The sequence below is a fragment of the Bactrocera latifrons genome, unplaced genomic scaffold (genome assembly GCF_001853355.1).
Source record: "Bactrocera latifrons isolate USDA-ARS-PBARC rearing strain unplaced genomic scaffold, ASM185335v1 scaffold_17, whole genome shotgun sequence".
Taxonomy (NCBI): Eukaryota; Metazoa; Arthropoda; class Insecta; order Diptera; family Tephritidae; genus Bactrocera; species Bactrocera latifrons.
Window position 1 is genome coordinate 1,977,018 of NW_017535185.1, and position 13,305 is coordinate 1,990,322.

The 13,305-nt window shown below is 41.7% G+C and overlaps 1 protein-coding gene and 1 long non-coding RNA gene across 4 annotated transcripts in view; both read right to left on the minus strand.

The window, feature by feature from the left end:
- LOC108966765 overlaps positions 1–13,305 on the minus strand; it is a 130,165-nt gene that overhangs the window by 41,952 nt on the left and 74,908 nt on the right. The gene's annotated exons all lie outside the window — the stretch shown is intronic.
- On the minus strand, positions 1,285–2,743 carry LOC108966752 (uncharacterized protein KIAA0754). Its single transcript, XM_018929788.1, has one exon. It carries the CDS (start codon positions 2,521–2,523, stop codon positions 1,432–1,434), a length of 1,092 nt encoding a protein of 363 aa, XP_018785333.1. The 5' UTR covers positions 2,524–2,743; the 3' UTR covers positions 1,285–1,431.

Here is a 13,305-nt window from a genome sequence, read left to right on the forward strand (position 1 = left end):
GAACGTCTTAACGGAAGAACTGAAGCTTGACCCTACCAAGCGACATCGGTTTGCTGTATAGGCTCTGGAAAAGTTCCAAGAATATCCGACCTTTTCGAGCGAAATTTTCTTCAGCGATGAGGTCCATTTCTGGCTCAAAGAGTATGTAAGCAAGCAAAATTGTCGCATTTGGAACGAAGAGCAAAATGTAGTGTTTCAAGGGCTGTCATTTCGTTTAGAAAAAATAACGGTTTGGTGCGAGGACGGAATCATCGCTTCATATTTCTTTCTTGATGCCGGTGACAATGTAGGCGTCAATTTCGACCGTTATCGCGCCATGATAACCGACTATTTTAACCCTGAAATTGAAGTTCGCGAACTCGGAGACACTTGGTTTCAACAAGACGGCGCCACTTCTCACACATAGCATCGAATTATTGAGAGAACCTTTGGGTGAGCAGATAATTTCACGTTTTGGGTGGGTCGATTGGTCACCGAGATGGTATAAGATCACAACATTAGATTTCTCCCGAAGGGAATATGGACCAATCCGCTTCCATTCAAGCCTAGTAGCAAAACATTACGCGTGACATACGCCGGTTACCAGTCGAAATCCTCAAACGAGTTAATCGAAAATTGTAATCAACGGATGGACCATGTGAGATATAACCACGGCCAATATTTGAAAGATATAATCCCTAAACTCTAACTGCCAAAGAATGTTCTTTCGATTGATAGTAAAAAATCCCAATTAAGTTTGTAATTTTTGTGTAGGGAACCTCGAACTCTATCACCTTTTATCACGATCACGATAGACAGCTTTTTGCGTTCTTTAATTAGAAGCAATTTTCCTAAACCGACCCTTCTAGAGCAACCCTGCTTATGCGATTTCTTATATTAATTTTTAACTTTTTTTTAATTTACTTGTAATAGCTAGTAGAGGCAGTAGTTTCTGGCTGCCAATCTGCAACATGCAACATTTTCCACTTGCTGCGTGGCACGTTGCCTTCGCACTTTTACTGCTCTCCACCGCTGTTAGGCTGAAGTTTGAAGTGTGCGCCAACGACTTGTAAACAAATAAATAAAAAATAGAAATGTAAAATAATGAAGACTCTCACAGAATTATGAGGCAACAACTTGCGGACAGACTTTGCAATTTTTGCGCAAAGTGTGAAATGAATGTAATTAAAACTTTAACAACTCAGCAAGGGACGGCGAAAACGAAATTTAAGCTTTGCATGTGCAACGCCAGTAAATGAGAAAAAGTATACCTTTGGTAATTATTTATAAAATGTTGTTGTAATTTTTATTAAAATATTTTTGTATTTTTTAATTTTCTATAAAATTATATACCAACAAGTAAAGGTTATAAAAAACGATCAGCCTTAAAGTTAAGAATTCCACACGCTTACTACAAACACGTTTTATGTGAATACTATTGCAGTGTGCACCTTAGCGCCAGCTCTGCACACGGGCGGAGTAGGCGTAGGAGCGATCAGCGGGCACATAAATGGGCGGTGTGATCAAGCGTTGTGAACGCAATAATATCGGTAACGTCAGCGGCGCATTCACCACGTCCGGCGCCAGGTTCGCTGTGACATAGACGCGCTCCGCGTCCGGATTCTCTTTGGCGCCTTCCTCTGGCTTTGGCGCTACCGGATTGTCGCTAACGCCACAAGCAGGATGACCAGCCTTGTCGGCGGGCGACACTGGATCCTCAGGTTCATTCACAGTAATGCTGGAATCCTGATTGGCGGATTCGACCTCGGTGGGCAATAGGAAAGCACGACTTGGACGCCAGCCGGATGGTGGATATGGTGCTTTATCTGCTGTTGGTTTGGCAGCGGTTGGTGTAGCACCCTCCGCTACAGCATCCACAGCGTCCACTTCAGTTGCCGCTTCAGCAACACTGGGTAGCTGCGTTGTGAAGGGCGCAAGCGGTGTGGCAGTGCTGGTTTCGTACGCATCCACTATATCATTATCGTTTGGTGCAACAGCTTCCTCAGCGCTGATTGTGGGCGCATCCACAATATCCTTATCGTTTGGCACAGCAGCTTCTGCAGCGGCAGCGGCCCTTGCTTCTTCTATGGCTTTAATTTCAGTTGGTAACAAAAAAGCGCGGCTTGGACGCCAACCAGCAGCTGGATATGGTGCCTTAGCTGCGCGCCCTTGCTTAGCAACGTCATCACTCGACAGCTCAGCAGGTACCCAGTTATAGGGTGTGGTAGTGGTGCCATCGTCAACGCTCTCCGACGTAGTGGTATACTCGTCCGCCGGCAATACGGTAGTGGTGTCAGCGATACCGGAGCCTTCCGTTGGTTCGTCATCAGCTTCGCTTGGCAGATTGAATGCACGGCCAGGTCTATAACCGGCGGCAGGATATGGCGTTGGATAGACTTCCTTTACCAAAGCCACCTCGCCATCGGCACCATCGGCCTGCTCGATACGCGCCGAGTTGCGCAGCTGGCGCGCCTGTGTGACGCCACTCAGCACTGCGGCCGCAAGTAGCAAATGGAGGAATGTCGTATACCGAACGGGTAGCATTTTTCACAACAATTTTTGATAAAAGGTAAGCTAAAATGCGAGTTTTTAGTGCTGTCCTTTAAAGGCTTTGTAACTTCGTTAAATTAAATTTCGTCAATTAGCGTATTCAATTACTTAATGCCGACTGTTTTTGATAAAGTTGCCAACAATCACTTTTATATCAAACGCCAAATTTGCGTACGTGCTGCCGTCTATAAACGCGCTTGAGTCCTCTCCGGCACAGGTGTGCTCCGATACTGCGCTCTGCGGCGACAATCAAATTCGCAATTGCTTCAATGTTGCGCATACGCCCCAACGTCCCCTCCTTAAACAGCGCGCTGAGCGATCACGTCCCCACAGATCACACTCGATTTCGGTTCGATTGACAAATTATTGAACTCACACACATACATACATGCATATATATATATATATATATATATATATATAAACAATTATTGAGACATACACATATACATACGCAAATATTGACTTGTGCACTGGGCTTGGGCACAGCTAATTTGTGAGATTCAGACGTAAACGACGCAGCCACGTTTACAGGGAATTGCCTTTTCGGTTCATGTATGTATCTATGTATATATATGTATATATGTACGTATTAATACATGTATATGCCTCCATATATTTTGTCATAAAAATCTCTTATTGCTTAATAATTCTCATTCTACACATTCGTTAAGCTCGTAATTCGCTTTAAATATGGCACGAGAAAAATTCAACATAAAATTATAAATTTACAAAAATAAAATAAAATTTAAAATGCATAATCACCGGCGATGTCAGCGAAATTAAAAATATTTACGTGCTTGGCATTATAATCTGCTTTTTGCTTCATTTGTTCTGATGTTTTCGCTTTTTTCAGTATAAAGCGCTCTGCTTCTTAGCGACATGTATAAAACATTGTGACAAAAAAGCATCAGGAAGTTGTAATTAAGTTCCCCAGTCGTTCTGGCCTACCTTCGACCTCTTAAAAATACATTTTTTTTTAAATATTTAAAAAAGTGAGAGATATGGTGCTTGCAAATCGTCAGGCAGGAATTAGAGAGATGGCAAGAGAGCTCGGCATCCCTCGCGAGTATGTTCAAATGATTTTGTTTTATATTTGAAAACATTTTGCATTTAATTTACAAGTTTCGGGTACTTTTTTGTCACAATTTATTTATATGTTTTTTAGTATAATAAATGTATATATGTTTCATATCGCCTATCTTTTGTACTTCCATTCATAACGCCGCCAGCGCGCATAGTTGTCTATAAATACATGTCGCAATGTGTTTGTAAAGCGTTCCACAAATACCAGTGGCGATTGGGCATTCATGAGCAGCATATTAAAATTATATTGATTCTTACTAATATAACAAATATTCTCAATTACGTTTTCTGCGAAAGCAAACCTAACTTCCTCCCACTTTTAACCTCACAAAATATTATTTAAATTTGTAGGAAACCCGTTTTATGGTTATGGATATCGCAAACTGTTCAAGTGCGTTACCATATGATAAGGTCAAACATAAATTAAGAGGAAGCATAGACTTTTTTTGGTGTGGACTTACTGGAACCATTTAGGTACTTAGAGAACTACAGTAATGAAAAAATGTGCTAGAAAAATAAACAGTATGCATTTTTTGTGACACTATTGGCCGAGGTATTTTGCTTATAGGCTATTCTAATCTGCTATAATCCGTACCAAATCTTGTAAATATACTTTGTCAAATGAAAAAGTTCAGTTTGTATGACAGCTATATGCTAACAGCAAAAGGAAATCCCAACTTGCCAGCAGCATACTGTCTATTATGCATGCATGAAACCACGGGAAATCTTTATAAAGGCTAGTTAAACCCAGACTCCAAGTGGCTAACAACAAAGCTGGAGAACTCTCGCTAAGACAAGACGCCTTTAGGCCCAGCAGATCAACTCTAAGAGCTCTAAAATTCGTCATTGCAATTGAAGAAACCACACAGCGTAGATGGCATAAATACAAAATAATAGTGTTGCTGTCGACTTTAGATGTCCGAAACGCCTTTAACAGCGCTAAATAGGTGGATATGATCGACACTCTCGAAAAAAGCTTTAAAATCCCCGACTACTTCAGAGCTGTGGTGCAGAGCTACCTAGAAACAGAAAAGTGCTGTGCAGCACACAGCCGCTCTCAGAGTTGCATCAGCATACCGAACAATGTCAGATGATGCAATATTAGCTATAAGATGGACGGCCAAACTAATAAAAGACCCAATCTTATGGACAAGCCGTAAATTCGCAGAAGTCTACTTTTACACAACTTAGTTGTTATCCGGTCACGAATATTTCAAATATTACTTCCACAGAACCGTCATGACATATTAGTATACGATGGCAACGAGAACGCACTGTCGACTGCCGCAGAAGATCTGGGTGATCCAATAAAGTAAATTTAATTAGCGTCATGTTGGAGAGTGAAGCAACCTGAGGGATTATGCAGATATGCGCAGCAATTTTGCTAAGCAGCACCCGGACGCAAGTCTGCAGACGTAAATCTTTCAATGAGAAAAACGCTACCCTGAAGTAATACAAATGACGGTTTTTTAGTGGGGGGTTTTAGTAACCTGCAAGTGGCACATACCGTTGCTGTGACGACACCATTGACGATGCGGAAGGCATTTTCTATCCTCTCACCCGCTAAAGAATACGCAAAAGGTCAATTGAAAAATTCCCGGCCTACCCTAGTAAAACCCATTTTTTGTCAAAATCCGTTTTTATTTTATTTTATATATAATATAGTTCCCTTCAAGGATGATACACTAATAGCGATGCTCCAACTCTTCTTTAACATTTTTGTAGTAAGATTTGTCTTTATCTCTTCATTCGACGAAAATTTCTTCCGAGCGAGCATTCTTTGGGGTCTGAGAATAAGAAATTGTCGCTGGGGGTCGGATCTTCAGAATACGGTGGGTTTTATCAACAGACAAAATTCATTTTCATCCATTTTTTCAAAATAAAAAACCTTGCTTCACTCAAAATTATATAATTCACGAACTAATGATCGGATAGTTGTCAAATTTGTACCTGTGTTTTTTGTAGGTTAGGGCTAACTGAAAATTTAATGAATTTAATTCTAATAGCGCCATCCAAGTCCACTTGATGATGTCCGCTTGGATGTGAACTGTCAAGATTTCATATTGTATGTGTGTACCTAGCAGACTTACCCCTTCCCCACACATCAACGGAAGAGGTAAAAGTATTCCATAGCTTGCATTAGAGCCCGTGAAGTACTTATTGATAATTATATGTGGAAATTAATTAGCAGCACACCAAATATGATTGCAAAAAAGGCCGACAACTTCGATTGCCTAATTTACTGTGGCGAAAAAAAATCACCAAAAACTAAGTATTGTTGTTGGCGTTGTCACGAGCATAAATTCACTGCAACTGCGGGCGTTTGTGCTGTCAACGAGAATGTCAAACAATTGTTGCACAAACAAATGCCAAGCGCCAACGAAGCGAAGCGACGGACAGCAAGCAAATAGCAGACAGTTACTACAACAATAATGTTGGCGGGCACAGGGGGCGGCAGATTGTGCAGGACGATGCTTGATTGCATTAATTAAGTCACACTTATTTGTCTTCAATAAACAACAACAACAACAGCAGCAATGCAAACAGCGACAAAAACAATTGTCGCTGCGGCCAATTACGTTGGCCACTACAAACTAAAGCAACAACAAACAACAAGTGTGTGCAACAAACAATAACGACAACATTGCGAACAAGCAGACAACGCATTCAAGCATCAAGCATTACAACATACACACACACATGCACACTTGACAACAATAACAGCGCACAAGCGAACAGCCATTGTGGCAACAACTAAAGCAAATAGCCCAACCGAGCGACAATAAAATCGTGCACATTTTATGTCAACAACAGTGCGCGCCGAAACGCCTGCCATGGGTGTATGTGTGTGTGTGTGTGTTAGTGCATGTAATTATGCGCGAGTGTTTGGACCAGCGCTTGGCCGGCACAAAGCCGAGGCGAACAAAAGTTTCAATCTGCGCGCGCTGGTTAATTTCTACAGCAGAAAAGCGCGTAGATAATAAACGTTAAATGAATTGGAAACGGCAAAAAGACAGTTGACTCGCCAGCATTGATGCTGCTCCCTGTTCACATCACAGTTGAGGTTAGGTTAGATGGCTAATGCCTTCACATGGCGGGAGGAGCCCACTTGGACAGATGTTTGCCGACCTTTGTAGAGCCAGATGAAAGAACTGCAGCTATCAGCAAAGCTGTTTAGGCTTTTCACCTGGATGCCTAAAAGTATGAAATCCCAGCTATTTTAGCTTTATTTGGCAAAGAAAAAGTAGGACATTCCCTGAGATGATTATAACTCATACTGTTCCAAACAAATAATGCAGCTGGCAAATTTTCAATCCTACCGCTTTTTTTTGTTTTTCTTGGAGGCGGAATCTTCAAAGACACCGTCATTTTTCCGGATGATATGTATGAATCGCTTACGAATTCCAATTGGATGAATCCCAATCGAACCGTGTTCATTTAGAATTCTAACATCCATTCCAAGGTGATCATTGCCGAAGTCGAAGCGAGACCTCTTGCCAGCAGCGGCAAGAAACATGATTGAGAATTTTTGTAGAATTGTGCCTATTTGAAACTTAGTTGGTGGCAAATTGAGCAGATCGATGGTTTGTGAGCGAACGAGATTCCGCCTTCCTCTTTGAACAAAAAAAAAAAAAAAAAGTGTTTCTAATAGTTTTTTGGGCACTAATGCCTTACATAAAGTTAACGTGCTCAAAAAGGAAGGTGAATTCCTTTATAAAATGTAAATACTTTGTTTATTATTTCAAATCAATTTTAACCCCCTGCAAAGTAATTCCCGTCCGATAAATTTCACTTTTGCTAACCCTTTTTCCATTTTCCAAAACAGTCAGAATATTCGTTTTTCGGTATAGGCTTAGGGAACTACTTTTGCTCGGAACTTATCTCCTCAATCGTGTCAAAACGACGTCCTCTTATTGTTCTTTTGAATGCGTTAAATAGCAAAAAGTAGGACGGAGTGTCTTGTAGTTGACCTTGATCAAATCAGGTGAATATGATGGTTGCGGAATGAAACGAGTTGAGTTTTTGTTAAGAAAAGTCGTGATGAACTAATGCATTATAACATGACATGGCGCATTAGGATTCATTACATCCTTGCCGGTTTCGAAGCTGTTGATGGTTATAAGCTACAATTTGAGGCCTACAACGACGATGCTTATTTTAACGGCATTACCCACCAATAAATCCAAAGAGGCTGGTCCGTGCATTTGATAACCCTGTAGCTGTTTAGCGTTTATGACGTATCCAAATTTGGGTGAGAAGCGGCCGGATTGCGCATAGCTTAAAAGTGGAGTAGGTACTGAAGAAGTAAATATCCATCCATTCCCCCTGTAAGGTGCTCGTTGAGGAAGTGTTCCCGTTTATGATAACCATCTGTAGGCAGTATTTGGCCACACCACCAAATCGAAAAGCTGTTGCTGTTCTATTTCTCCTTGTTTTAACTTTTTGGGCAGAGTTCCCATCACTTCATTCTGTGACCAATTTTTTTCTGGGAACTGCTTTTCCTGTTGGCTTCGATGAGAATCTATTATTGAATTCTTTTTAGGAAACTTTCATATAGCTTCAATACTTGTTATACTTTCGCAAAAATGTTGCTAAAGAGAGTATTATATGTAGTTTTGTTCACATAACGGTTGTTTGTAAGTTCTAAAACTAAAAGAGTCAGATATAGGGTTATATATGCCAAAGTGATCAGGGTGACGAGTAGAGTTGAAATCCGGATGTCTGTCTGTCCGTCTTAAAATGAAATTTGACACAAAGGATCGCATTAGGGAGGGGCATATTTGGACGTAATTTGTTTGGAAAAGTGGGCGTGGCCCCGCCCCCTACTAACTTTTTTGTACATATCTCGGAAACTACTATAGCTATGTCAACCAAACTCTATAGGGTCGTTTCCTTCAGTTACTTCCATATACAGTTCAAAAATGGAAGAAATCGGATAATAACCACGCCCACCTCCCATACAAAGGTTATGTTGAAAAACACTAAGAGTGACTAACAAAAAACGTCAGAAACACTAAATTTTTCGGAGGAAATGTCAGAAGGAAGCTGCACCCAGGCTTTCTTTAAAAATTGAAAATGGGACCAAAAACCATATCTCAGGTACTACTCGACCTAATTCAATAATATTTTCGTAATATTTTCTTAACACCCTGATGACATGTACCAAATATGGGTGAAATCGGTTCACAACCACGCCTGAAATCTCGATTTTCACTTTATCATGCGTGAGTATAAAATGTTCGGTGACACCCGAACTTAGCCCTTGCTTACTTGTTTTATTTTCTCTTCACCAGCTGAGTTGCGGCTGCCTCATCTTCGGTAGAGTTGCCTAGTATAAAACTCTCCTTTGGTAACAGCTTTTGCTCAGCTGATTTAGAGATTTCTTCCTGCACCTGCGTCTGCTTTGTTTCGTGGTTGGAACTCGCTGCTGTCTGATATTCATTGAGACATTATTCCGGTCAGCTGTAGGAGGAGATGTGTCATTATAAACGATATTATATCTGAAATCAAGCATTCGTTACAGCCCCAAAAAGTCACGGTTTGGTGTGTTCAATGGGCAGATGGAATCACTGGTTCATAATTCTTCAAAATTGAAGCCATGATTAATGACTTGTTGGGCCTGAATTGGTGGTTGTTAATGTGGAAGACCTTTGATTTGGTGACGATGCTATACAGCCAGCGAAACAAGCAACTTCTTGAAGAAAACTGTTGCTGAGTGTATTAACTCGCGTCGTCGCCCTCCAAGATTGCGGGATTCAATGCCGCTACACCAGTTTTTGTGGAGTGAAGCGAAGTTGCGATTATCTTAAGAGCTTTGGCGCCTTGGAAGGGCAAATTCGGCGCGTTATTGTTGATACACTGACATATGGCCGTAATTGCAGCAAAACGTGTTCGAAATATGGGTCTCTCGACTGGAATATATTCGAGCCAGCCACGGCGGAACCAAATTGCAAGCGCTTATCTTTATAATGCGAATAAAATCTTGGTCCTAACATTAAATTATATGCATTTTAGTTCTGCTTGAAAGCCACAAGTTAAAAAAATACACTCTTCAAACCACACACTCTAACTACAAATTGTTCCACAGTGCACGCCGGCGTCTGACGCCTGCCATCAACCACAACATCGAAATTTTAAAACCGTTAAAAATGCGTTTAATTGCATTGCAGCGGCTGACGTGGCCGCAAAAGTGAAAACTACTAAAAACTTCATAAAAAATCTGTCGGCTTAAAAATATGGCAATAAAAAACACAGAAACCGTTATGCGTCAGCGTATTGCGTACGTCTGGCAACGCCGTTTACGTGAACAATTCATAATAATAAACTTTGGTTGATGTGGCCGGAGCGCAGCGATGCCCGGATTTTAAGCACTTTGTTTATGCGCTGGTGTTGGTATTCATGTATGGGTGTGTGTGTATGTGATTGTGGCATGGCATGTCGAGAAGTGTTGTCAAATACAGTTGTTCGGCAATGAGTGAACAAACGGTTGCGCAGGCAAACACATGTCGGCACACAAGCGGATGCTGGCGCTGCAGACTGTGAGAGTGACTGTGAGTATGCCGTGGCAAGCTGATGTGTGGACACAAATAAGTACTCGTAAATAACTGTGTAAATAAGGCTTTGCAATGATTTTTTCATGCCACAATGCAACGTAACGCAGTTTGTGTGCCGTAACGTTGTTGCTGTAGTTCCGAGTGTGTGGTACACCGAAGTACCGGCTGTTTACAAGGCCGGAAGTCAGCGACTGCACATACAGTGGCACAAAGCAGCGCCAATATTATTTTTATTTAATTAATAATTGGACCGACACTTCATTAGGGATTCAGCACAGCGGTTAGCTGTTTGCAACACATTTAATTGGCGTGAGTGCAGCCGTGCCACAGCTGTCCTTCACTTTTAATTCGTCGATTATTCAAAAGCATTTAAGAAGTTTATGAATGTAGGCATTTAACCGCACATTTTTAATTTCCTACACTACCTTGAAGTCGAAAAAAGCAAGCTTGCGATTATTTATGGCCCAAAAGCTATCATTCCAGCGCCGGTGTCAATTCAATAACAGCTTGTGGAATTTTGGATTGCAAGCGGCTTCAACACCTGCTTGAAAGGCACGCTGCTGTAGAAACCTTCCTGTTTGTTTGTGTGTGAGCGCGCTGAGACTGATCTCGTAAATCGTTTGTGCGTTTGCCACCTTAGTGCCGCAGTATCTCAGAGCCGCAGCTATTGACGCGCGCCAGTCAGCTGCCGTTGAGGCATTCAAGGCATTCAATGCGCTCGAATTGCAGCGGGTGTGCTTGTTGCGGCATACTTTTTGGCGCTTATGAATCTTGCCTGGCATGCAGGTAGCGGTCATACACTGCGTTTGCTACGAGAGGCATTCAACTGCAAGGGTATGCAATTACAAGCGCGCGCATGAGTGTGTGTGTGGGCGTGTGTCTACTGCTGGCATTCACAAATGAACTGCGCTTAGCCAAACTGCATTGAAGTGCCACATTGTTGTTGTTGTGTTTGTTGTTTGGCGGCAATTTCATTTGCATAGTCGATTAGCTACCTGCGGCTTTTAAGTGGCCTTTGTAAAGCTAAGTCACAAGCGCGTGGACGGACGCTGGCTGAATGAGTGGACGTCAAATGCACGAATGAATTCGCGTGAACGCGATGAATGAAAGCGTTTTGGTGAATGACAGGTTACGTGTGTTGTGCGTCAAACATGATGGTTCGGCCCGCCACGCTGTCTAAGCTGCATTGTTTGCCTGTAACGTGGCAAATGGCACGGAAGACCTCACACAGATGATCGCTTGTAAGCCATTGAAGATTGAAAGCAACCCTTGGTGCGTGTTCGCTTTTAATCTCGCTTTGCAAACATGATTTGTGGACTTGAACTGATTGGACTTAAATTAAGGCGTCGCGATGCATGGGGGCATGATTGGCTGCTACTTTAGGGAACTGAGTGATAGAAACGGGTGTTTTTTTAAACGTTGGATAGTATTCTGATAACCTCATTAGCTAATACTTTAAGTAGTTGGTTTGCCACGTCATTATGTAGAGAGCGGGGTAACGTGTCCGAATTAACGGACACTGCTGCCAATATAACTCCCAGCAGAGTCAAAAAATCGAGTTTCTGGTCCAGTTATGTTCCTTGAACTCCGCTCTAAGCTCCTTTTTTCCATAGAACCTATCCCTTTAGTCGCCTGCATGACGCTGCGCCCTATATTCAATCCACATAAACACCCAATAAAGTAAAAAATTCGAGGAACTCCCCTTCAAGCTCCTCATTTCGAAGAAACCATCACTGCAGTTGTCTGCTTGACGCTGCGTTCAATTTTTGGTCAACATAAACACGCAGCAGAGTCAATAATTATAGGTTCTGTTCAAATTAAGGATGGAAACCATCCTTGCGGTCGTCTGCTTGACTTCGAACGCAACTGAGACGCATTGACCGGCATTCATTGTGGATCCAACAACACCTTCACCGACCTCGTCTTAGCGAATGCACTACATGGAATCAGACCACCATCGATTGTAGACGAAGAGCTTGAGTTTTTTAGAGTCTAGGTTGACTCTTGCGCGATTTCTTTCGGGTCACTGTAGCAAATTAAACTGCTACTTATTCGGAATCGACCCTATATAGGGGTCGAGTTCCCGGAATTCTTAAAGCTCCACTTTGCATGTCCAACGAGCCTCACTCTATTCTAGGCCTACTGATGACTTCGATGACAACCACTCCGAACCAACAACATTCGAGCCACCTTCAGAGAGGTAAATAACCACTCACATAGCAAGACGGCGATACTAGCCTTGAACTCATCAACAGTGCATTCAGGGTTGCTCAAGGAGTGCCCAACCTCGCTATCAATTGCATTGAGTGGCTTTGTGATATTTGGAATATTTGGAAATATTACCAGACGCCATCAGCAACTCAACTCTTTCTTCTTGACTATCCCACGTATGAAAGGTCAATACTTAAACACTTGGAAGCACATACCTTCAGGCATCCCACCGAACTGGCGGGAATGGAAAATTTTTAGTGGCACAACAGTAGCGAATTTATAAGTTTGATCACAGGTGTCTTCATTTCTTTGATTTCACAAAGGACTAAATATAGCAGTCCACGAGCGATCTCTCTAGAGCAGTCATGTAACCTAACTTAATCTAACCATGGAGCATACATACTTTATGCACCTGCTGTAGAGCAGATTATCGAAGAAGACGTGAGGATGATTGGACCTGTGCTTATCCACTTTCATAGATTTTGAGTTAAAGTGCAAGAATTGAAACCAAACACCCACCAACAGAGTTGCACTTTCGGTGAATAAGCCATAAGTCAGATGGAAAGCGATCCCAATTTTCAAAAGTAAATATAGGTCGGCTATGAAGCTCACTTTTGGTTGAAGACATTGCTCAATTTTGTTTAAAGAAGTTTATTGGGGCCATGAGGGACTACTTTGAGGGGGACGAAAATATTAAAAAAAAAAAAATTAAGAACAAAGTCTTACTATTTTTTGCTTGTATTATTACTAAGATAAGGTCCCAATTTCTGCAAAAATATATCGATCAGGCTTCGCGGCTGAAATTTTTTCTTTATAAGGTATGGACCTCCTTTTCAGAAGCAAGATTGGTTTTTAAAAACTACGAGGATAGAGAAATGCTGACATATTTTAAAACCATACAAATGGTGAGGAATTGTTACAACTG